This window comes from Eleginops maclovinus, chromosome 15 (assembly GCF_036324505.1).
Source record: "Eleginops maclovinus isolate JMC-PN-2008 ecotype Puerto Natales chromosome 15, JC_Emac_rtc_rv5, whole genome shotgun sequence".
Lineage (NCBI taxonomy): Eukaryota > Metazoa > Chordata > Actinopteri > Perciformes > Eleginopidae > Eleginops > Eleginops maclovinus.
Genome location: NC_086363.1, coordinates 2,167,157 through 2,194,654, shown reverse-complemented (window position 1 = coordinate 2,194,654; position 27,498 = coordinate 2,167,157). Strand labels below are relative to the sequence as shown.

General features: G+C 41.2%; 1 protein-coding gene across 1 annotated transcript; it reads right to left on the bottom strand.

Moving 5' to 3' along the window:
* Nucleotides 1–96: 96 nt before the first annotated feature.
* clvs2 (clavesin 2) lies at nt 97–25,726 on the bottom strand. Its single transcript, XM_063902503.1, has 5 exons — nt 24,746–25,726; nt 23,303–23,477; nt 5,527–5,637; nt 4,908–5,140; nt 97–4,795 (listed from the first exon to the last, which is right to left on the bottom strand). The coding sequence occupies exons 1-5, from the start codon at nt 25,132–25,134 to the stop codon at nt 4,702–4,704; spliced, it is 1,002 nt and encodes a 333-aa protein (XP_063758573.1). The 5' UTR covers nt 25,135–25,726; the 3' UTR covers nt 97–4,701.
* Nucleotides 25,727–27,498: the final 1,772 nt, after the last annotated feature.

Here is a 27,498-nt window from a genome sequence, read left to right as displayed (position 1 = left end):
CGTCTTGATCACTGATTTCTTGCAGGCTGCCAAATACTGAGCAATAATTAAAGAGACGAGCCACAAAACCAAACCAAATGTGAGAAATTGTGTATGTGTCCATATTTATTTAGCTCGTTTTACATGATGCATTTCAGCGAATTGTCTTTGATGACATTTATACATTTAACACCTGCTAACTGAACAGTTTTTTGCTCCTATAATAAAAACCGGCTTTCTGTTATAACGTCAGCTTTGAGTTTGGTCTCCCCTACAGCTCCTACTGTCACGATACAATCAAAGAACAGTGATAAGAAAATCAATATAACTGATAGATATGCATTCATCATTTTCAGGACATTATCAATCATTAGAAGTCGTTCAGTGTCCAAATTCTCAGAGCACAATGATGAGAAGAAATACCAAGGTGGCTTTGGCTGAGATAAATCAAACATTAGTCAGTGAGAAATTACTCTTATTAGTCCAAGAAAATACATAACAAGTGAGTGTACATTCACAAAGCTTGCATTTGATCCAATTATGATGCATTTTGTGAAGAAAACACTGATTAAATGAAAGGAATGTGATGTTTTTTAGCACAGTTCGATTAATTCCATGTTTACGAGGGCAAACGTTACATAAAGTTTTTGGAGAAAACCTCTAAAAACCTTCAGGATGACTTCCATTTAAGATGTAGAGCCATGAACATGTCACTATTGATTAGTTTCAACAGGTGGGTGAAATGTTTTCAGCAAAATATTTGATGCAAGGTCAGCAGGAAAGACGAAACAACAACACAGAAAGAATATTCAAACTGCTGAAGTCCTTCATTATTCTGTTCACAATTCATACAACATATACCAATCTGTCACCTGTGGAACAAACAAGGTAGATAGCTTGAGACTTTAATAAAATACTGACAAGAAAAAGTCTTAAATGTGTGGTGAAGCATAAAAGCATCACCTCCATAAAGTATATTTGTAATAAAATGTAAATCTTGTGTGTGTTTCTGTGTTTCTCTACATACTCTACGATTTACAACAGCTGTCTGTAACCTCTAATACCATAACTCTGAAAATAACCAGTGAACCTGTTCGCTATATTCACGCAGTATACAGATGTTTATTCAATGTAAACTTTGTATCCTAACAACTGGAAGCATCTACAGTGGCTGTGTGTGTGTGTGTGTGTGTGTGTGTGTGTGTGTGTGTGTGTGTGTGTGTGTGTGTGTTTTCCCTCCCTTTTCCTTGACTGACATCATGAAAGCTCCACTGATTCCTGATTGTTCTGCCTTGCCCTGTGTGTGTGTGTGTGTGTGTGTGTGTGTGTGTGTGTGTGTGTGTGTGTGTGTGTGTGTGTGTGTGTGTGTGTGTGTGTGTGTGTGTGTGTGTGTGTGTGTTATAATGGTGGAAATAAACCTCAGGTTTCTACCGATGCATGGATATCATTTTAAACACTTGATAAACACGGTTTCTGGTTTCACGTTTGACCCACAGTTTGTTACAGTCTCTCTAATGTGCACAAAACTGGCAGCTGTACGATTTCCCCTAAGTGTCTAAACGGAAACGTCACTAATTCAACAATAACTGACAGCTAAAACGTCTGAAGAAACCTAGCGTTTGTTCCTTTATTATCAAACATGAATAAGATTTGACAAAAATGGTCTTGATGTTAATCCTAGTGATGTTTTAGGAAGCAATACCGGTTAAAAAGACTGTCAAACGAATCAGTAGAAATAAAGTTTAAAGCTAACACTTGCTAACTACAGCTGTTTAAGCAAAAGCGCGCTATAAATGAGAGTGGTGCAGGAATGAGTCCTAAAACTGGAAATTAGAAAGTATTTTAGGTCTTCAGGGTTACCTTGTCTGGAACTCAGTAGGTTTTCAACAATGTTACATGCCTGACATAAAGTCTGTGGTTAACACAAGCTGAACAGATTTTTATTCTATAACATAAAATACATCAGTAATTACCCCACTGGTGACTTTAAAAATGGCAGTTGCTAACAAGTGTGTAAATGACCGACTAAATGTCATCACGCCCAACATTAGCCGCCTTTAGCTTAGCGGTGGAGACGTGAAGTCATGTGACCGCGCTGTAGTTCCTTTATAGCCCAACATTAGCCTCCTTTATCTTAGTGGTGGTGACGTGAAGTCATGTGACCTTGCTGTAGTTCCTTTATAGCCCAACATTAGCCGCCTTTAGCTTAGCGATGGTGACGTGAAGTCCTGTGACCGTGCTGTAGTTCCTTTATAGCCTAACATTAGCCTCCTTTATCTTAGTGGTGGTGACGTGAAGTCATGTGACCTTGCTGTAGTTCCTTTATAGCCCAACATTAGCCGCCTTTAGCTTAGCGATGGTGACGTGAAGTCATGTGACCGCGCTGTAGTTCCTTTATAGCCCAACATTAGCCGCCTTTAGCTTAGCGATGGTGGCGTGAAGTCATGTGACCATGCTGTAGTTCCTTTATAGCCCAACATTAGCGGCCTTTAGCTTAGCGGTGGCGACGTGAAGTCATGTGACCGTGCTGTAGTTCCTTTATAGCCCAACATTAGCAGTTTTCTTCTGGCGATTGCATACACACTTTACTTTACTAATTATAAAACTGTGTTAATATGTGAAGTATTAAATGTGAGCTTGGCCACAGAGATCATTTTCTGCAAAATCAACTGTAAACATCCCATTTCTTTTAGTCGACGGAGTCTTTGCATTGCTACAGAAATCAGTCACCACTGCACCGCTCTTGTAAGAAGGGAATTTGACCTTAAATAGCACTTCTCCTGTGTGAGAATTGAGCAGTACAGCTTCCAGTGCAGGTATGGTCTGCTCTCAGAGGGCTGACCGACCACATGTTAAATAAAACATCCCTATTACATGTGCCAGATTGTTATCTGGGCGCTGGGATCACACCGAGGCTGCTGCAGTCTCTCTCTGCACAGTAAAGCCTCTGAGCTGTTGTGAGTGAGGGTGACATGTCATGTTCACTGTGTGATAGTTTTACATTCCAGCTGTCTGCTCTCGTTGCAGTCGGTCGCCTCACACTTCCTGACTGCCGGCCTCTCTCTGATCCACTGTCTGCCGCCTGCTCGCAGCCCGACTGGCTTTTCCTCAGTCGCAGTGTCACACTCGTACCTTTTGCAATGTGACTGGAGTTGTTGAATTGAAAGAGCCTAAATTACAGTGTGTCATAAAGCTTCAGCTGGTGCCTGTTTCATATGTGGAGCAAACAGAAATACATTTGGTGGCATTTCTTAATATCTTCACTGCAGTAGAAGCTTATCTCATTGCAGATTTTAAAAGAAAATATGCAACGACATTAAAATACTGTGATTTAAATATGTAAAATAATACTTTTCTGAGGTAAAACTTGACCTTCAAAGCCTATTTACTGCAAAGTATTTCAGGCACACGTTAAATAACCCTGTGTTTTATCAGCTTGTAAAAGTTCATTAAGTCTGCAGGTCAGGTGCGTTCAAGTGCTGTTGGACAATTGAGGCCTGGTGCCAGTTTTCTTTTTGTATAAACACAAAAACAGAGGTATTTTTAGTGTCTTTTGACAAAACATGTGTATGAATGTGTGTATCCTAGAGTGGTATTTATATGTCATATATTTTATTCTACACTGTTTTAATGTCATCCTTTGATAGCTATCAGTCTTTCTCCTTGCTTTTGTTGGGGCAAACACATTACTGAAGTTTGTTTTCACGTGATAGCACATTAACTGGAGGTAATTAAGGAGTCTAAACTGATACTCATACTGATTTAAAAAGCTGCATTATAAAACACCAACAATGTACTGAAACAATGCAAATAAATAAGTGCAATTTTTAAGTAAAACATGCAAAAAATGCGCCTTTAAATCTTATAATACTAACGTGTTCAAAAACAGATACTGTGGTTATGTTGGCAGAAAGAGTGTCTGAGGAGAGGGGGTATGTTTGACCTCTCTCTGCTTTTACAAGATTCAATTTAGGCTTTTTTAATTGCCTATCCTTAACATTCTCAAAATATATCTTATGGTCCTCCTCAGCCTCAAGTCCTGTTTTGATTTACGTATGGCAAAATAAATACTGAATTCTGTGACATGAGGGTCAGAAAAAGAGCAAAAAAAACACACAATGAATAGAGACCGCTCTTACCGTAAAGGGGGGTTTGCTTTTCTACGAGAAAACGGCATTTCAGATTACTATTTTCACAGGAAAGTCGCCCATACACTCCCAGTTAACTCCCAGTGCCTGCCTGTCTGCCAGTTTTGTGTCCAGGAGGTTGAACAAGCTCATTACCGTCACCAATCCTGAGCCGTGCTCCTTCAAATTACTGTACAAAAAAGAAAGAAACTGCAGCTCGGGAACTGTGTGAAGTATAGTCTCCAGTTTTTCCCATTTGTGACAGCTTCACAACTCCCTCTTTGTGTTTCCTCTCCACACCGAGGGGCTGGATTGTTCACATGTACAGTTTTTTTTGGGGAATTGGCACTTGACAGATAACTTAATAAATAAATATATAGAGCACAGCAGTAGCTCCTCCTCCAGTGTGAGGAAACGTCCCTCCATTCTGCTTCCTCTCGTCGACTGTTCCTCCGGTTCAGGAGAGAAACAAGAGTCCAGAAGCAGCAGCGTTTTCTCTGCAGGACGGTGTTTGCTGACAGCGGGTGCACAGGTAAGTCAGTGTGTTTGTTTGTGTGTGTAGATATCGATTATGCTTCGGAGCTGCGTGTGTGGATTAGTCCAGCGAAAGCAGCGGCTGCATGTTGTCCTCCTCGCTCTTCACTTTGTCCGGTCGTTTCAGGACGCCCGGCTCCACCACGGACTGAGACCTGCAGTCAAACACAACACAGGGGGGCTCAGGCCTTTGTTGACCATTTACATGCACAATTACAGACTACAGGAAAGGGAAACCACCCCACAAAACAGGATCTCTGCTCTGACCTCTTCATGGTTTTGGGGGACAGGTTCTTCTCCAGGTCCCTCTCCAGGTCCTGCACTGACAGAGTGTAGGACTCGGGGCAGTAGTCGGTCTCCTCGTCGTAGGCGTGGTCCAGCAGCGCCCGCGCCCACGTGCCCATATCGTAGGGCGGCATCATGCCACCCAGCTCCGAGGGCAGGATCTCCGGATGGATGAGCAGGTGGAGGCTGTTCAGGTTGTTCCCGTGCATGAAGATCTGCAGGGGGGTGGGATACAGACGGTAAAAAGTCAGTTAATATTTCACCTTAAAGATCTCTGAGGACAAAATATAAACAGCTAAAATATAAGGTCTTAAAGAGGCCTTATGATGCTTTTGGGGTGTTTTCATCAATGAAGTACATTCTAATCTAATTAAATCTGAAAAACAGTTGCTTGTTGTGCATCCAATGACGCATTTGAGTCCAATATTTACCATTTTTAGCTCACATTTTGGTCTCCACCATCTCCTGACAGACACATCTGTTTATTTATCTGCTAAATGCTCCGCTATTTCCTCCAGATTGTCCGTAATTATGTTTTCTTTTTATGCTGCCCTGTGCTGAGATTGGGGCTCTTTTTGAGGTTGCTTTAATATCTGCTCACCCTCTTCCTGGTCTTGTCTTTGAGGAAGGGTCGTATCACGGTGTAGAGAGCGTGGATGTACCATGGCTGATTCACAAAGTGGATTCCTCCAAATCTGGCAGGATAGCTGTCCTGTTGGGAGAAGAAACAAAGCAAGAAAATTACATCCTGACGATTCACAGGTTTAATGACAGGTGCATTCACTACGTCACATGGAAACTGAGATTCATTATCTCTTAAAAATGACCTCTGTGAGTTTCCTGTCCCTTTGCTTTAGATTAGTTTTGACAGAATTGGTTCTAATCTCATCGACTATAGGAAATGGTCCGAGCTATTTTAGAGTCACCGCAGATAAAAACCCCGGGGGGGAAATGACTCTTTGTTCGTACAGTTTTAGTGTGTGTGTTTCCTCCAACAATTATGATGATTACCCTCCACTGTAACTGTGTGTGAGTGTGTGTGTGAGTCATGGTTTGGACGTGGTCCAGCAGAAGGCTGAAATTATATCCTGACGTAACAAAGCAAGCAGATGAAAAAAAAAACCGGGCTGGAGGCCGACGTTTATGTAAAAGCGGTTGGCAGAGTGTGGGAGAGACAGTGAGAGTATCTGAGGGCAGCACGCGCTCATATATACATTAGGATTTCACCGGGTTGAGTCATCGAGCAGAAACACAGCCGGGAAGCGGGGAACAGGACTGTCCAACACTTTGCTGCAGAGAGAGAGACTGTATCTGGACGTCTATGGTCATATATGCATGACATTTGATGTGTTCCACTTCCAGCTCCGACAGTATTTCCACACACGAGAATTAACACTCATCCAAAGGTCATATTTCATTTGAGTAACTAAGGTTTAATGCATACTTACAAGTCTATGTTCATCCAATTTAAGCATGCATCTTAACAGAACGACTGTGCAATGTGCGGCTGTCAACAAAGGTCTCTGAATGCACAGCTGCACGATGGCTTCCTGTGCATGTTACAGACAAAGCGTTTCTATTCTGCAATAAAATGAAGACCATGCAGGGTAAAAGAAGCTGTCAAGACAAGGTTGTCTTACAGGTATACTCCTTGAAGAGTAAATCAATGATTTGAGTCTCAAATGTAATTATTTAGATCAAAATGTCACTAATATTTGTGTGATATTGATTGTTTAACTCATTAGTTGTATTAAATGTTCATGGTTCCCAGAGGATTTGTACCCTAGTGATCAGATGACCTTATAACATCTTTTGTTTCTATTGTAAGTCAGAAATCTAACGCGTATAATTGGCTTGTTTAAACGATTTTTACTAAGGAATATGTAGTAAAAATGTTAAAGACTGCTTTCAAAAACACATTTCTGTCTTTAGTCTACCTGAAAAAAAGCATGCAAATACAATTTTTCCTCCATATTTGAAGCAAAACTGTTTATATAACTCGTTCATCGAGTCATAAATTCTGAATATTGGTGCAAAATATGTCCAAAGGTTCAGTACTGGTAAAAAAAAAGAGACATATTTGGCAGTGTGTGATCCCTCTGACTCGCACGACTGCCCTCTGACTCAGACAGACGGTCTCACTTTGATGAAGGGACCGCTGCATTATAAATGAAACACTGAAAACTGGACCTGATATGAAGGCCTGGATCAGGGACTGAAGGAGGGGGAAGAAGAGCAGCTGAAGGGTAGATATGCTCTCCCCCAGGTGAAGGAAGATGGAAAAGGTGTAAAGAGGAAGTGTTCAGAGAAAGGTGAAGGACTGTGTAGAGAGAATATTACAAGAGAGCTGAGACGTGAGAAGAGCAGCAGATCAAATATTAAATGTCCTTCAACACCTTTATTTTTGTCCTGGTTCAGGTCAGATTAAGCAGCCAGGTTTCCTTGAAAACCAGCAAAAGAACCTGCTATATATGGTTTGAAAAATATTGTTATTTAGGTTAAAATATTTAATGTTAGGCCAATCATTTGTACCTGAAACATTCAGTAAATATAAACAGCAATTTTTAAAAATACCCCCTGAATCAGATTATTATTTAAATGATTATTTTATTTAAAACATGCATTAGTTTTTTTAATAACAGGGTGGTTTTCTTTTATTTATATTTATTTAATTGATATATATCCACATATGGTTTTCCATCCTTTTCCTGTTTTAATATAAAATATGTTTGTTTGTATTTCTAACATATAGAAAGTGGATTTGATTTGAAATGTGTTAGTTTTATAAATATTAAGGGTACGTTTGTTTTTATATTTATTTTTGTTTGTATTTACTGTATTTAAAAAGTGTGTTTGTATTGTAAACAAAGTAAATGCATTGACAGAAATAACCCACTTTAATAAGATTATTGTTATTCATTTTATCTTTAGGCAGTTTCATATTTAATTTTTAGTTTTTTATTTGCATTATGATTATTATTTATACATTTAAATGATTAAAAACGTATTCCTGTAAAAGGAATATTTCTTTGTCTTTTTTTACTATTAAACTGTAAGTAAAAAGTACATGTAAGGAAGGACTAAGTCAATAAAAAAATTCAGAGGCACTTTCTCTGATGTCTGTCTGCAGGCTAACGTCGATCCTGAACAGATGTATTTCTGTCCTCCTGCTGCAGGTCACTTCACAGGAAAGGTTGAAGAGAATTAAAGGAGACGGGAGGAGAGTCAATCAACACCGAGAGGACGACGTGAGGAGCTGAGGAGTCGTTTCTAAGAATCATTTCATATACATTTAGCATTATCTCGGTGGCTGCTGCACAGAGCAGGATAAGCATGTTAGGAAAGGTCTTTGGAAAAGCTGCACCCTACTTCCTGCTTTGTGAATCTGCAGATTCTCTCTGAGTCTGCCCTGCAGCCACAGCAGGGAGACGCTGCCAATCGTGCTGGTGAAGCTCTCTTCTTCTTCCTCTTACAGTCATTTCACTAATGAATCCTCTTCTTAGTGTTTTACAAAGAGGATATATTAAAGTGAAGTGGGAGGAGATAAGGACAAGCGGGTACTAATAGTGTCTCTTCTTCTCAAGCGTTTCTGAGAAGGGAAATCAATTAAGGATGAAAAAGTTACGTCTAAAAGAAGAGTGTGTTTGGGAGTGTGGTGCCTCCAAACACTGACAAGACCAGGTGGTAAACCTTACTTTAGGATTCATATAACATTGCACTTTTGATGTTCTGCTCTCTTCATATGACTTTATATTGTTCTGGGATTCAAACCACACATATTGGATGTTACATCAGGATTTCTAACTCATTTCTAATATAATTTCTGCACATGTAACTGCAGTTATAGCTTGTAAAATATGTATCTGGTATCCTTTTAAATCTATTTTTATTTACTCATTGTATATATATTCTGAATTCAGACTTGGCCAGGGTCTACGTCCTTAAAAAAACGTGAATCCAAAGAACTTCCGGGTTGAGTAAAGTGAATAAATAACCTAAAAATCCGAAGGAATTTTACATTTGATCAGCATTTTCTCTTCCCTTTCTGCTTTTTGTCAACAAAACATGGTTACCACAAACTGCTGTGAGTGGTGTCTTGGACTGCAGCATGATGACATTAACTCTGGGTAAAAATAACAATAGATGTTAGTTTAAATGACAGTGGAAAAAAATCCTTTCACTCCAACATGTCAAACTGTCTCCACCGCGTCTCGTTAATCCTGCATTGTGTTAATTAAGCTCGTCAGGAGTAGCGCTGACAGCTGCCGTGTTGGGCCTTCTGACGTGTGAACAGCTTTCTAATCACGACAATCTTTCCATGCTTTCTGTCCCACGTGACCTGAACGCAGCACCAGTGTTGCTGCTGTGGGCTCACACAGACAGACTGCCACCAACACTGCAGGTTAAACACTCACACACTCAGCGGGAACATCATGTGACGTGTCCCCCCCCCCCCCCCCACACACACACACACACAGCTGCTTCTTTGCACAGATGTCTGGATTATAGCTGCACTCCTCGGGCGGGGGGGCACTTTAAGGGTACTCCATGTGTCCTTTAACAGATTCACATGACAAGCTCAGCCACGAGCAGTTTTGACTTTTTTTTAAATTCCAGCACTGACTTTTAGTTTCAAGATCAGAAGGAGCTGCAGAGGACAACACATGAAGTGAGGTACAGTTTGACGGTTTTAAAGAGGCCTTATGAGGCTTTCTCCCTCTCCCGTAGTGTGTAATATAGATTTCGGTGCATGTAAACGGTCTGCAAAGGCAAAAATCATGCCTGAAACGCCTCCATCGTTTACTCCCGGAACCAAATGACATCACTATGGAACACTCCCACTTCTATTGGCTAGCGCTCCAACACTTTCTACGTCATAGGCTAAAGGGGCGGGACATCTGTAAGCGGTTGACCAATCACAACAGAACCGGCCAGTCGATTAAAAAAAAAACGTGTTTATGTTAAGGCAGCAAAACCCAGATACTGATTTGGGATAAAATAGATACAGAAGTGCAGTTACGTAACCCAAACAGCAGCCTTTTTTCTCTTAATACTTCCTGGTGTACAGTTACGTATAATATCCTACATGCAAATAAGCAAAATGATCCTACAGTGCATCACTTTATTGCAGGTATAGCACGACTAGTGTGAGAGAGCAGCCTGAATAGTGACATTTCACCACTGCATACGATGCATATGAGCTGAATCTGCTGATGGACATTCAGTCACAACAGCTCAATAGAGAGAGGTGAGTCAGGCTTTAGACAAATACCCAACAGAATAAAAGCAACACCCCTTCCTGCACAAAGAAAACCCTGATGCTAAAATGCATCTCAAGTAAAACTGCAGCAGGAACAACGGGAGGAGGAAGAGAGAGAAAAACAAGTTCATGCTATGACATGATGAAGACGGAGTGTGTAAAGTGTTTCTAATGGCTGCAGCAGTAACATCAGGTCGTGCAGAGAGACAACCTGTGAGTCTCGAGCTGCTCATCTATTATTTACTTCATCAAATCAGAGCTGAGGTGGCAGCGGCAGGCCGGATGTTTCCCCGGATCTACACCGTCAACAAGCCTTTATCTTTTAAACACATGCAGCCAGAGAGCGAGAACGACAGGAGAAATCAAGAAATACTAAGTGAATTTCACTTTTCAAGGAAGTAATGTGCTTTAAATTATTCCAGAAAGTCAGAAGGAATTAAAGTGCACCTCAAACATGACTCATAGTACTGTATTTTCTTATTTTCCATGTACAAAATGAGTTAAAGTTGCATTAAATTATATATTTTTTGGGTCAGAAGAACAAAGCAAGCTTCAGTAAAGACACAAATATTGAAAGTTTACTACAGAAAAAACTGCTGTGGCTTGATCCTTAAATTCAAAAGGATTTGCTGCATGATATAAATGTGTTTTTCAACTTTATGTAAAATATATAATATTGTATAACCTAATTAGAATCAAGGCTTTTGGAAAAACAGATGCCTCTTGTGGTGGTGTTAGGTGGTTCTAACAAGTGTTTTTCATTGTGCCCTCAAGAGAATAGCAATCAGTTTGGTGATGGGTTAGTAATAAATAAATAAATGTAACTATTTCACAATGCTACTAAAATTAGCCCCCCTTGCTAACTAGATAAAACAAAATCTGTTCAAAATAAAGACAGAAAAACATCTCAATTCACTCCTCTCCGTCCCCGGGGTCAGAACCAAATTCAGTCAGCTTTTAGTTTCCGCAGATCTGGAGCAAACTTCCTGAGAGTCTGAGCTCCGCCCCGAGCCCGGGTTCTTGTACATCAAGGCTGGAAAACCTTGCTCTTTAATGCAGCTTTGTCATTAGTTTTTAGCAGCGCTTATTGCAGCATTATGTGTATTTACAATGTCTATTTTTAACTCATTTCTATCTGTGATTTGAAGTGGCTTTTTGTTCCAATTTATTGAGTTTTTAATTGTTTGTATGTAAAGTACCTTGACTTGCCTTTGTGTCTGACATGTGCTTTCTAAATAACCTTACCCTTAACAATGACAAGACCCAAGTGCGATTTCTGCAAAAATAAGACCTAAAACTCGGCCAACTGAACCCAGTTTTTCAAGAACTGATACTTTAACATCCACTTTTTTCTCAAGAGAGCGAGTCCATCATTACTCTGCTGATGTTAAGAAATCTGACATGAGTCATGCACGCTGTGTGTGTATGTGTGTGTGTGTGTGTGTGTCGGGTTGTGGTCATACATCTCCTCTCTGTTTCCCCACATCGGGCTGATGAACTCTCTCCGCTAAGCTGTCACTTCTGATCCGCACAGGGATGAGTAAATGTGTCCTCCAGTGAGAAACAGGAGGACAAAGTGAATCCAACAGAGTGCTTTTGCTTTTCAGGAGGGGGAAGTGTAGCCCGGAGTGACGACTTGGTTCGGCTGCTGGCTTGTTCTTTACAAAAACAAACACCTTAATGAGAAGACGCATGAGTGGAGATGAGGTAAGAGTCAAAGAAAGAGGTGAATGAGGAGTGAGTCGTACCGTATGAGGCACAGAGAAGCAGAGAAAAGCACTTCTTTGAGGGCTGCAATATTTACAAAGCTGCTCACAAAGTCCACAAAAGGTGACAGAATAGTTTGACCCTTTGGGCTTTTAAACTCTGTATTTGTTGTCCCTTTTCGGTCTGCAACACAAGGCTATTCTTGGTGCTCGTCCTCCTTATCTACGGATCTACATGATCCTCAGATAAATGCAAATGCAGAGGATCTTATCTTGTCTCTCTTACTGTCTCAAAAGTCCGTACCGACCTGGGGAAGAGGGCCTTTAGTTACGCTGCTCCTGTGGCTGAGAGCTGGTTTCTTTAAAACAGACTCAAAGCTACTCTGAAGACGCTGTGTCTGTAAATGCGTCAGCTGATCTTTTTGTGACTGTGATCGGGTTATGATTGGACGCATGTGATGGGTCAGCACTCTCTTGGAACAGATTTCCACATCACAATGAAACCTATTTCTTCTAAACATGTTTTCCTATTTGTAAATGTGATAGAATTTGTCTTAATTGACTTCTATTTTACAACTGTATTCCTCTTACTGTGTATAATGTTTGTATCATTAAACACTAAAACAAAAAGAAGAGGAGGAGGAGGAAGATGGAAGCGTATCATGCATTTGGTTATGAAGAAGACGAGGCTTTTTTAAGTTCAACGAGAGAAAAGGGTGAAAAATAAAAGCTGGAAGGAGATTTATGGAGGATTATTTTTTCGTGCTTTTTTGGCTGTTTTTAATAACATCTGATTAATGAGTTTATTTTGAAACAATAAGACGATTTACAAGGTGCTTTTTTCCAGAAGTTGAATTAGATTCTGATTGCTCTATACTCAATTTGGTACCACAGTAAAAATCACAAGCAATAAAAAACAATAAATCCCAAGTACTACTTACTGCTCTACATATACAACTATGAGTGAAATATGGATATATTTAGCAGCTTTGGAAAGCATCTAACTTCCATTGTTTGTTTTCTGGCAAAGACACGTTCAATTAACAAACATATAATCTTAAAGAAGGAGATGTTTGGCAGAGAATATCATCTGTTGGAAGCTTCCTTCCAACAAACCTGTGTTTTTTATTGAAGCGGGAGAACAGGGGGACGGACAGCTGCTGTTTTCCTGCAGCTGCGGCTGGAAGATAAAAGACGGAGAGCAAATCAATACTGCAGAGGAGACAAACCTGAGCAACAGCCTGTTTATTCACTGCCCCACTTCCTGTTTATACACTGCTGAAAACACTGACCTAGGAGTTAGCATCTTCCCGGTTCAAGAAGCAATGAGATATTTCCATTGGATTTGGGAATAATGCAGAAAATAAACTCTGTGGCAAAGTCCTGTTTTGTTCAGCTGGATAACCTCTACACATCATCAACATTTTATGGTCAAAATTTAATATTGGGCTATAAAGAAACTACAGCACGGTCACATGACTCCAGGTCACCATCGCTAAGCTAAAGGCGGCTAATGTTGGGCTATAAAGGATCTACAGCACGGTCACATGACTTCACATCACCACCGCTAAGCTAAAGGAGGCTAATGTTGGGCTATAAAGGATCTACAGCACGGTCACATGACTTCACATCACCACCGCTAAGCTAAAGGAGGCTAATGTTGGGCTATAAAGGATCTACAGCACGGTCACATGACTTCACGTCACCACCGCTAAGCTAAAGGAGGCTAATGTTGGGCTATAAAGGATCTACAGCACGGTCACATGACTTCACATCACCACCGCTAAGCTAAAGGAGGCTAATGTTGGGCTATAAAGGAACTACAGCACGGTCACATGACTTCACGTCACCACTGCTAAGCTAAAGGCAGCTAATGTTGGGCTATAAAGGAACTACAGCACGGTCACATGTACTTCTATATCTTTTTATCAGGTCTTCTGGACCCCTCAAAGCGCTTCAAATACTACGAGTCATTCATCCATTCACACCTCATACATGCAGAGCAGCACCACTTGCTCTATGGAAGTTAACACTCACACACACTCACACACTGTTGGCCACTGGGAGCAACTCAGGGTTCAAAGACATTATATAAACTGCCCTGCAAATAAAGTGTTTAGCTAACAGTGATGGAGTGACTAAATTGAGAAGAAATAGAGGAAATCGGACGTATTTCACACTATTGAGTTACTTTGACCCATTTTCCTCATTTTAAAGCATATATTAAATCCTCTGTCCCAATTATCCTGCCTGAGTTGAAAATTACAGGGTTCCTACAAAGCATTTATCATATATTATACATGATGATGAGAGGGCGGAGGAGGATAGGATTTAAATGAATGCTCCCAGACATCAGTGCAGTGGTGTAGAGTGTTTCCACACACACTTACAGTAGGTCAGAGTCGGCTTCATGGGTTTTCTCGCAGACGTTGTTGCCACAGTTTTCTCAGGAGTCCCAGTTATTCAGAGTGTTACGTAACGATGCTAATGAAGAGGAAATCCACAGAGAGCTCGCTGACTGCCGCTGTGCTGCTCTGTATGTTAATGTGCATTTAAAAACCTGCAGACATTCAGCTCCCCGAAGGGTCAAAATGCACTCCTATTGTACGGCAAATGAATCATGAATAAATGCAAGTTAATTAGGAACGCCACAGTTTGACATTTTGTCTGAAATCAGTCGGGAAACTACAGAAAAACAACATTAATAGTAAGAAATTACTGATTTCACTACAGCTACAACTTATGACGTGTGTTATTGGAGATGTTTTGCTGATTAGTGTTAGGATTAAACTGTTTCTTTATTTAGAGTATAGAAATGAAGAAACCTGAGACATGAGGACATTTTTAAATATATTTGTTTTACTAATAAATGAAATCCATTCATTAATTTAAAATCTGAATTAGCAACAAATGGATAAATACATGAAAGAGTTCACTAAAATAATTCAGGTTTAGAGATGCGTCAGTTCAATTAAATCAAAACGTAAAACATATCAATGATGATAACTGGATGCTACAAAAACACACAAAGATTCAGATTTTTAAATAAAAAATGGATAAAAACACACACACACACACACACACACACACACACACACACACACACACACACACACACACACACACACACACACACACACACACACACACACACACACACACACACACACACAGAGAACAGAGAAATGTGAGAAGATGGAGAAATGTGTGTTTGTGTGTCTCCGCTCGACAAAGGGAGTCCGTCTGGAGGAGAGGGCAGAGCGTGGCAGCGAAAAATGTTGCCGTGGCAACGCGGAGATGGTGGGTGTCGGGGAGAAGAAAGAGGAAGAGGAGGAAGAGGAGGAAGATGGAAGGGTATCATGCATCTGGCTATGAAGAAGATGAAGCTTCTTTAGCTTCAAAGAGAGAAAAGGGTGAAAAATAAAAGCTGGAAGAAGATTTATGGAGGATTTCTGTTCATATTCTTCGTGGTTTTGAACCGTTTTGTAAAACTGACCTACAAATTCTGTTTCTGCAGAACAATGATGGAGGGACTGAATTGAGGTAGAGAGGGGTGAGAGAAAAGGGGGAAGGGGTTGATGATGTTGTCAAAATAAAATGGGGGAGGGTAAAGACAACACAAGTAAAAGGGATGTAGAGGCTAAAGGATGAAGAAGAAGAAGAAGAAGAAGAAGAAGAAGAAGAAGAAGAAGAAGAAGAAGAAGAAGAAGAAGAAGAAGAAGAAGCAGAAGAAGAAGAAGAAGAAGAATTGGAGGATGAAACCCCCTTTTTTTGTCACACATGCGAACATACATTCAGTTTAGCGATATTTGACCTCTGCATTTAACCCCTAGTACTAGGAACGCTGAGGAGCGGTGGTGGGGGGTTCGCTGCCTTGCTCAAGGGCATCTCAGCAGTGATCAGGAGGTGAATTTCCAAAGACCAAATCCCTACAGACCGAACCACAGGTGATGAAGAGGAATCTCTATTTGACTATGATATAAATACTAAATACTTTTACTCCATACTTTCAAGATTTCTCATTATGGTTTAACCTGTTTGCATAACCACAGAAATATAACCACCAGTATCAGCCGGGTAGGACTCCCTTACATCAGACTTTCCCACGAGTACTTGAATGCAACATTAAGAGGTTTGTCCATTACAAAAAGGCTGCCTAATGGACAAAATCCCAGACGCAGATCATCAGTCTAATCTACTGAATCCTGAGTCATTAAATCCTGCCGTCAGATGGACAAATGCTCTCCTCACTTTCACATTTCACAATTATTGTCTCTCCTGGGACATGTCTCCATGCTCTAATGTTCAGAAAGCTCTTTATGTTTCTCATACTGTCTGTGCTGCAGCACCTCTTTTCACCCTCTGTCTGAAACCAGAGCCCAGTCTGCTCTGATTGGTCAGCTGGTTGGCTCTGTTGTGATCGGTCAACCTGCTTAAGAGATCTCCCGCCCCCTTATACCTATCACGTACAATGTGTTGGAGCGCTGGGCGATAGAAGCGCGAGTGTTTCATAGTGAGGTCACCGTGTTCCGGAACTTTCGGATTTTTGGCCTTTGCAGACCATTTACATGCACAGAAACCTATACAACGCGCTACAGGAAAGGGATGACCCCAAAAAGCATAATAGGGGCTTCTTTAAATGGTTTGAATGCAGGTTACACACATGCCACAGTGCAGTGTTGTGTTCACTGTCAGTCTGCCAGCAGCTGCAGTCGGTTAACTGTGAGAGATTCGGGGCAGCTCGTTCATTACCGAGTGACAGGAAACTGATCTGAGGTCAGAGGGCGAGACGCTGTGACTGATCACTTTAACGAGGGGATTCATCTCTGACCCCAGAGACACAAGAGCTCGTTCAGCTCCAGCGTGATCAAACAGCTTCTACAGTCATAAACCACTGAAACACAACCTACCAGTGTTTCACATTTTCTTTATTTGCATTTGGACGTTTCTTAGATTGTTTTTTAATATAAAGCACATTCTGCCTTTGCAAATAAAATGTTATATGTACTAAAATGTGCACTGCTTTGTGTTTAACCTTTAATAGGTCAATTAATGGTGTTTCAACGAATCGAGGGTCAACTGGGAGATCCAGCTCAATTGCATCAAGTGGTTTATATAAGGCAAACCAAAAAAGGAAACCAAGAATCAGATTTAAAAAAGGCAATGATATAAATGTATTCATTTAAAAGAAAAGACATGTTTCCTCTTATTCTATTTAACATATATTTCATATTTACATGAGGTTATTTCTATTCTCTGCCTTGAGAAGAAATATTTAGCCAATGCAAGCTAAACTTTTGGGGCAACCAGTGCCTTAAATCAAGTGATAACAGTGGGGGAGACAGAGGCAAATGGTCTCAGTCCGGGTTCAAACCTGGGTCCTCCGCATGGGAACAAAGCCCCAGTACATCCACCACCAGCTCTACCAACTGAGCTATACGACGGCCTGCAAGCTACTTATTTTATGAATGAAACAGTATTCTTACACATCACTGTGATGAAGAGGAACAAGCCCAAAGAAAAGTTGTGCAGACTTTAATCCCTCAGTGATATTGTAATCCTGCAGGATTATGCGTTTGAATCCCGCTGCACACACTGTCTCACCTCCTGTGTTTCCACACACTCTTTCATGTAATCGCTTGTATGCCAGGATGGAGACATGTAATATGCTTTTTACTGGGAAAATGGAGCATGCAGTGCACTTCATGTACTGCACAAAGAGCCCAGACAATAAACTGTAAGGAGCATATTGAGGACGGACTAGAGAGGGTCACTGTGAGGACACAGCGCTCCGCTGAGTCTGTCCCTTACTGACCATTACCCTGACTCCCTGTGTTCAGATATAAATCACTGCGTAAAGCAACACATACAGGAAACAGGAGGCTTGCTTTTACTCCTAGCTTCGGAGGAAATAGATGTCAGTGCAAGACAATAAGTTTCTCCAAGCCCAGAGCAAGATGCTGTACTGTAACATATTCATTACGCCTCCTCAGTGTACTCTTAATGGCTAAAGTGCACCAAAAATAACCCTCAGAAAAAACATGCAATAAGTTGCACAATAAGGGGAGTAGCCCTTAAGGGTCTGCCAGCAGGAGTATTAGCCTTTCTTCTTCTTCTGTGAGACGTGTGCAGCATACTGTGCCACTCAGCTGTATCCCCTGGCATGTGGCCTACATGCTATTTGTATTTTTTTTAAATCAACACTGTCAGGGTTGCCATGACAAACAGAAAGTCACAATTGAGGCAGCGTGAACACGGAGGACGAGACAAAAGAGAGGCAAGCTGATGACTCAATACATGCACAGAGAAGATGGAAAGTAAAAGAGATTTCACCTTCTTACATTGCTAAAAGGACAACTCAATAATGTCCCACAGTATTATCTTATTTTAGGATCTTAAAGAGAATTATTGGCTATTAAAATGAGCGTAATGTGTCCTCTCTAACGTGGGATTCATCCTGGGAACATTGGTGACATGTCCCCACCACTTTGCATTACGGTCATTTGTCAAAAGGGTTCTGAACATGGCGTGCAGGAAAAATTGTGCTTTAAGAAAGATCTATTTGCAGAAGAGAACATGTCCTGTACGATCTCGAGACTGTTCACACTTTGAGGGTATTTCTTTCAATCTGCGACACGTTTAATATTAGTGATAATCAAATGGAGCATATGTACTGTATGTACTGTATGTACTGTATGTATGTACTGTATGTACTGTATGTATGTACTGTATGTACTGTATGTACTGTATGTACTGTATGTACTGTATGTATGTACTGTATGTACTGTATGTACTGTATGTACTGTATGTATGTACTGTATGTACTGTATGTATGTACTGTATGTACTGTATGTACTGTATGTACTGTATGTATGTGCTGTATGTATGTACTGTATGTACTGTATGTACTGTATGTATGTGCTGTATGTATGTACTGTATGTACTGTATGTACTGTATGTATGTACTGTATGTATGTACTGTATGTACTGTATGTATGTACTGTATGTACTGTATGTATGTACTGTATGTATGTACTGTATGTATGTACTGTATGTACTGTATGTATGTACTGTATGTACTGTATGTATGTACTGTATGTATGTACTGTATGTATGTACTGTATGTACTGTATGTATGTACTGTATGTATGTACTGTATGTATGTACTGTATGTACTGTATGTATGTACTGTATGTACTGTATGTATGTACTGTATGTACTGTATGTACTGTATGTATGTACTGTATGTATGTACTGTATGTATGTACTGTATGTATGTACTGTATGTATGTACTGTATGTATGTACTGGTGCGGGTCGCTTTATGAAAAAGTGCTTTTTTTTATGTGAATAACTTCCCCCACCACTTCTTGTATTCTTTATCTTAGGAAGCTCTTTTTTTTATCCCTGCAGACACATCTTTGTGGATCATTTCAAAAGCTGTAGATGCACATTGGTTCTTTTTGTGCAAATAAACTTCTCAAAGAGTTGTAATTTCGTACTACAGAACATTTTTGACAAATTTGTTTTTAGTATGCGATGGTAAACAACAACAACAACAACAACAATATTTATAGTGTAATTTTGCAAAAATCCCAAATATATATGAGAGAGAAAGATGCATTGGCTTATCTCAAGAAACTAAGCACCATCATGCAGGACAGAAACCCCATGCAGAGTCTTAGATTGGATTTAAAAAGTGTGTGTTTTGCAGCTCGATAGACCTCTGTCATTTGTCACATTGCCGTCAGTTCACATAGGATCAGAGAGTCTGCACCGAGCACGAGGAAGAAGCTCTGAAACAAAGGGAAACGAGGACAGCAGCGGCAGATAGAAAGCTGCTGATGCACAGATGCAACTGAGTGATGTGTTCAGGGGAAATGGGCCATCAGACATCTTCAGACTGCATCAAACTCTCATGCAGGAGAACGTCGGACAGACCTGCAGCTTTTGAACACAAAACCTGCTCCGTGACTCACAGCGGCTGTTTAACAATATTTAGATCTGAATGTGAGTGTGTGTGTGTGTGTGTGTGTGTGTGTGTGTGTGTGTGTGTGTGTGGGGGAATGACTCAGACTCCTTTCTACTATCCTCACATACTGTACACAGGGTGAAACATAAGGGATGATACAGATAAAGATTTTACTCAGGGAGAAATCAGGCAACAGGTTGAGTGTATTACATAGAAAGCTCCATCCCATAATTGTGTTAACAGATCTATGGTAGAGATCAATGGACTGTACTTTTATATACACACACACACACACACACACACACACACACACACACACACACACACACACACACACACACACACACACACACACACACACACACACACACACACACACACACACACACACACGCACTCACACACACACACACACACACACACACACTACTTGGGGGTTCAGTATCTGGATCTGAAATATTTTATTATTATTATTTATTTTTTTCATTATTTGATTTGTACAAATATAACAAAAATGTGTTTATTTAATTATTTGTATTTATATATTTATTATAATTGTTACTTATGTTATTTTTAAAATATTATTACTATTATTTACATTTTTTATTTAAGGACAAAAAACAATTGCTTTTGAATTTTAGGCATAAAATAAATCATCTTTATTTGGCTTTTTATTTATTCTTTATCTAAAAACTAGACTCTTACGGAAACAAATTCATATACTGTATGACTTAATTATGTCAATAAATAAAATACTGATTCAAATAATACATTACCCACCCTATGGCTTTACCATCTGTAGTTTAAAACATAAATATCTTCATCCATTAAAGTGTTTGGTGCATTTTATTTGTCTCACTCTTCTCCCTTGTGCTTCCTGCAGGATGAAGAGCAGGGCCTTGTGTGAGTGTGCACGGTGGGGATGACTCAGCTAACAGATGACATCAATAATTCAGACTCTAATCTGCGTCTGGAGAGCCGTCAGACGCCTTATATACCGACTCAACGCTCACAGAATGCACCGGTTTCTGTATACAGTTTGTTCCCTCAGCGTGAGAAAAATATTTTCACCAACAAACCTGCTCTGAGGCGAGGCGGCAGAAAAATGAAGTTTATAGAAGGTGGATGACTGAAGTATGAGAGGATCCCGATTATAAAGAATACATTTACTCAAGTGATACTTGGACATAAGTAGACCAACATGAAGAAAGTATACACACTGTGTACTCTGCATCATCAAGTATACACACTGTGTACTCTGCATCATCAAGTATACACACTGTGTACTCTGCATCATCAAGTATACACACTGTGTACTCTGCATCATCAAGTATACACACTGTGTACTCTGCATCATCAAGTATACACACTGTGTACTCTGCATCATCAAGTATACACACTGTGGACTCTGCATCATCAAGTATACACACTGTGTACTCTGCATCATCAAGTATACACACTGTGGACTCTGCATCATCAGGTATACACACTGTGTACTCTGCATCATCAAGTATACACACTGTGTACTCTGCATCATCAAGTATACACACTGTGTACTCTGCATCATCAAGTAAACACACTGTGTACTCTGCATCATCAAGTATACACACTGTGTACTGTGCATCATCAAGTATACACACTGTGTACTCTGCATCATCAAGTATACACACTGTGTACTCTGCATCATCAAGTGTATACACTGTGTACTCTGCATCATCAAGTATACACACTGTGTACTCTGCATCATCAAGTATACACACTGTGTACTCTGCATCATCAAGTATACACACTGTGTACTCTGCATCATCAAGTATACACACTGTGTACTCTGCATCATCAAGTATACACACTGTGTACTCTGCATCATCAAGTATACACACTGTGTACTCTGCATCATCAAGTATACACACTGTGTACTCTGCATCATCAAGTATACACACTGTGTACTGTGCATCATCAAGTATACACACTGTGTACTCTGCATCATCAAGTATACACACTGTGTACTCTGCATCATCAAGTATACACACTGTGTACTCTGCATCATCAAGTATACACACTGTGTACTCTGCATCATCAAGTATACACACTGTGTACTCTGCATCATCAAGTATACACACTGTGTACTCTGCATCATCAAGTATACACACTGTGTACTCTGCATCATCAAGTATACACACTGTGTACTCTGCATCATCAAGTATACACACTGTGTACTCTGCATCATCAAGTATACACACTGTGTACTCTGCATCATCAGTATACACACTGTGTACTCTGCATCATCAAGTATACACACTGTGTACTCTGCATCATCAAGTATACACACTGTGTACTCTGCATCATCAAGTATACACACTGTGTACTCTGCATCATCAAGTATACACACTGTGTACTCTGCATCATCAAGTATACACACTGTGTACTCTGCATCATCAAGTATACACACTGTGTACTCTGCATCATCAAGTATACACACTGTGTACTTTCACACAGTGAGAAAATAGTGGAACATTTTTAAAAGTCGAAATCTAGAAAAAATTCAGACAAAAAAAGTAAGATCTGTTAATAAAAAAATGATACATTTGAAGAAATAGTTCAAAATTTAGAAAAATAATCTGAAATTTGAAAAAACGTCAGAATTTTTGGGAAAAAAGTGAGAGCTCGTTCTGACCAATGGAGCACGGCACAAATTGCCAGATGATTCACAAGGATGTTGAGAAAGCAATAACACACACACACACACACACACACACACACACACACACACACACACACACACACACACACACACACACACACACACACACACACACACACACACACACACACACACACACACACACACACACACACACACTGATAATCAGGACCTCCTGTAACTCATTTCAGTGCTGACGTTAAAGGTGTCCTTTCCACTGACAGGACTAATGCCATTAAATATCTCATTTTGCAGACACAAACCCAATGAGCACCGTCACTTCTCCTTTCTCTCTTCTCTATATGCCCCAGGCAGGATCCCAGGACTCATTGAAAAGAGGAAACCTGAAGAAACATCGACTACAGAACACACTTTCTCTGCATCATCAAGTGCCAAACGAGCCTTGAACAAAGAACCCACCAAGCTGCGTGTGACCAAAATGGAAATGTCCTTATTCCCTCAACCATTCTTACGACTTCACACAGCGCTTCACTTGTTTGTAAGAGGAATATTTTGGGTGTAGAATAAAATTATGGTTCATGTTTGTTCTGCAGAAGTCAGGATTAAGGTCAGGAAAGACCCAAGGTTTAGCTTTTCCACTTCTCTGACAGGAAACATGTGAAATAGCGTTGGTGAGGTCAAGGCCGCGAACTGCAAATTTGCACTGACAGACAGCCTGAAGCATTGCTCACCACACCGCTAACCAAAGACAGAAAAACCACCATGACAGCGTTCCTACCTGCAGGCCCTCGATGGCGAGCCGCAGCATGCTGGGCGTCAGCTTGGACGCCTGCTTGAAGGTGAAGTTGCTCCAGTCGATGATGAGGATGAAGCCGTTCACCTGCAGCTCCGGGTCCTCGATCATCGACTCCAGCGACAGCAGGATGGCCCTCAGGATGTCCACAAAGGTGTACCTGAGGGAGAGGAGCAACAGGGTCTGTTTACAAAGACAATATTAAGTCTCTGAAGCACTGACAAGTCATTCTGCACCTTGTTTTGAACAGCTGTGGGGACAGGAGGACTCAGATTATATTAAGACATTATTTCAGTTTTTTTAGTTGACATTTCCTGGTGCGAGCTATTTAGAAGAACATTTTCAACAAATTACAACGTCTTAAAACGACCGCTGTGCATAATGCTTTGTTTGTAGTGTAGTAGAGTCAGTAATAGTCACCTCTACTATGGCATTGCCTTACTGATATGTACTGTATTTATTTCCTCCCCCCAGGCCTAGTGAATAAGATTAGAGGATTTGGATGGAAAACGATGGTTGAAACTACTCAAAACTACACGAATTAGTCACATTAAAGCACATATTGGTTCTAATATTGAAATGAAATGTTTACTTCAAGGCCTATCGTATGAAGACACACTGGTCTGAGACTCTTTCAGCATTTTCCCAGTCTATATATTAAGACAATTGTGCGAGGGAGAAGGATTTATGATCCTTCTTACCCCATTTTTCTCCCTGAAACAGTACATTTAGGTTGTTTTTCATTGTTTTTATCAAGGATTGTGCATTGGATTTGGGGGTTGTACGTATAAAACCAATCTGCATTTTCCCATTTTGTTGTGCAAGAACTTGGCAGAGAGCCCTGACTTCTCCGCAACACCTTTGGGATAAACGGGAACACCATGCGACCCAACATGATGCTCCTGCTACCGGATATACAGACTGAACCTGGTGAAGTTCACTTGGTTACAGCAGCAGATAACTTAGTTTTTTACCTTATTAAATCTCATTTATTTCCCTGTTCGTTGTGTTTGTGTGGGTATTTTTCGACAAGTTATTAAAGAAGAAAACTGAGTCTGTTTTCTGATTGATGCCGTGGTGCTGAACGGACAGCTCCATAAACCAGCCTCCACTTCTTTGTATTAGATTTATAAACACTGCCTCCCCCCTCTGTGTTCCTCTGTATATCTCTGATCAGATCACCTGCACTCAGTCTCTCTATCAGTGGTGGAAGAAGTATAAATATCCTGAGTAAAAGTACCAAACTATCAGCAGCATATAAATGATAAAAAGTCAAAGTAAGTTAATCATATTTCCTTAATGCAAAATATGAACCTGAAAAGTAACCACTGCTTTAAAGTATTTGCAGTAAAAGTAAAAGGTAGAATTACATGTAAATACTCATGGAAAGTACATCAAAACAGTGCTTGAGTAAATGTACTTCATTACCTGCTCTGGTCCCAGTTGGCAGCGAACAGCACCAGGATCTTCCTCCCGTATCGGTCCAGGTTGGACAGCACCCCGGGGAACCCGTCCTTGAGGGCCTGCTTGATACCCGGGTCTGTCGCCTTCAGGTTCTTGAACATGTCCAGGTTCTGCTGGCGGTACTCGAAGTACTGAGCCAGCAGCCGAAACGCCTCGAAGTGGTTGAATTTCCTCGCGCGGAGGAACCTGAGGATGAACGCGTCGTCTGTCCTGAGGAACCCGATGTCCGGCCGGGTGATGATCATGTCCCGCACCTCCTGGATGTCCTGGTGTAGAGTCTCCGGGTTCTCCTTCAGCTCCACCTTCGCCTTCTCCAGGGTCTCCGGAGAGAGGCCAGCCTGTAAGTGAGTCATCTTTGTTGCAACAGCTGGGTGAAACACCAGAATAAACAGCAGCAACAGTTTTCTTCTTCCTTCTGGCTTCAGACGGAGGCCTGCTGCTCTGTAATCCACCCTGAACTCCTAGGATGCATTCTCACTTTTACGCACAGGGTATTTGTTTTTATTCCACCGTTTCCAAGATCTGTATTGTTTTTATCCAGCGTGCATATCATGACTCCTGCAGCTTCAGGCGGAGCATCCAACCTGCTGATCCGGGCGGCCTGAGCTCACACCGCCCTCCTCCTCCATCATGTCTCTCTATGTCTCTCTGTGGCACAATGACGACGACAGCAACACCGTCTCCACCGGCGTCGCTCGCAGCAAGCCAGGCAATGCGGCACCAGCCTGCAGCACCTGCTATATCACCACCATGCAGTCTGTGATCAGCGACACCACCATGCCTCCGCCTTCATCTCCATCTCCATCCGCCGACTGATGCTGATGCTCCGAAAACCGTCAAAAATGATCCGCTTCTCTCCGCGTGTACCTCCGCAGCACCGTGCACAATGGAGGTGGGATTTCACATTTAAAATCACTGATGCTTTTTTTGGGTTGCATCCAGCAGCACAGGTGTCCCGCGAGGTTTATCCACCGGTTTCTGGGTTTGTTCAAAAAAAAAAGAAGAGAGGTGGGGTGGAGTCAGATGGGTGGAGGAGGAGGAGGAGGGAGGGGAGGGGGGATTACCGTCTCCACTCCGCCGTCTGCTCGCAGGGAAAGTGACTGACAACAAGGGAGGGGAGGAGGGAGGGAGGGAGGGGAGGAGGGGAGGAGTGTAAAGAGATGAAAAGGCAACAGATATGAAGGAAGGGTGAGGTGGTGGAAAGATGGAGCTAAAAAAAGAAGCCGAAAGATGGACAGAGGTGAAGAGAAGGGTGGAGGGATGGAGATGGAGGAGGACTGGATGCCTGAGGCTTAATAAGGGGCCTCAATTTCACCCTTCTCCTTCATCCATCGAACCTTAAAGGGACCATATGTTCGCAGGTTTCTAAGCTTTTAAATCATGCACACTTTTTTGGGGACCTTTTTAAACTGCATGCATTTCTGGATCCCCCCCCCCCCTCACCTCTATACTACATACTGTAAGTGCAAGACAGAGTGAGTGGTTTTATTTGTCGCTGTTGTCTTGAATCTCTTTGTGGTCTTTTCCTTTCCGTTTCTCTTTATTTGAGGTCGTTTTGAGTCTCTTCCGTGTTGGTACGCGTCCCTCTAAAAGTGACCTTTTCCAGCTGACAGTCAGACAGGTAAGGGCCCTGGTCACGCTCTCTTGAGGCTTGTGGAGTAGTCCTTCTATTGTTGTGTTCCTCACGTCTGATATTTCATCTGTACGTTAAGGGAACATGGACACAATGAAGCTGGGAACATAGCTTATGATCTCTGGAAACATTTCAGCACATTTGAAGGTCAAAAGACATTTGGATGTGTGTCAGGCTCTGTTGTGATTGGTCAACCGCTTAGAGAAGTCCCGCCCCTTATACAACGATAGCCAATAGAAGCATGAGTGTTTAATAGTGATGTCACTATCTTCCAGAAGTAAACAAAAGAGACCAATGGAGGCGTTTCAGGCATGGAGGTAGGTGTGTGGGAGAGGGATTTTAGCATTTGCTGAACATTTACATGCACTAAAACCTATAAAATGCACAACAGGAGAGGGAAACCCCCCCCAAAAAAGCATTAAAGGGCCTCTTTAGAAAAACATGGTTCCTTTGTATTTATCATTTATGTCCCTTTTTGTTCTTTACCAGATAATTCACATCTTAATTTGTGTCTTGCAGGATCAGATTTGGCTTCTCTATCTTCCATTATCTTAGTGTCCATGTCTTTGATTTTGCTTGGCTAAAATCTTCTGCTCTGTTTGGAGATGGGTGGGTGGGTGGGTGGGGGGGGGGGGGGAGTAAAGTAACAGACGAGATGATGTGGTGAAAGAGGAGTGTATATCTGCAGGGACGAACCCTCGCCATCACCCTGAATTAACCGAGTGAGATCATAATTCTTACAGTAAAATGGGGAAACACTTACTGTGAGGATTTATTACAGGCAGTCAGATAAAGTGCAGCTACATGGATGAATGGGTGGAGGTGGGTGGGGGTGGCACCTGCTCAGTGGAGGCCAGACAGCTGCACTTAAACATGCTGAATTAATTTCCTTTGTCCACGCCTCCTCTTATCTGCCTGCAGTTCAGCGGGTCTGATGCATGCGTTCACTGCAGTTTAATAAATCAATGCAGACTAAACTCAGGGATTTCATAAAAGTATGCAAAACAGAGAAGCATTACCTGCAGAGTGAGTGTCTTACCTTTATCAGGACTATTTCTTACGTGTACTTTAATTATTAATTTGA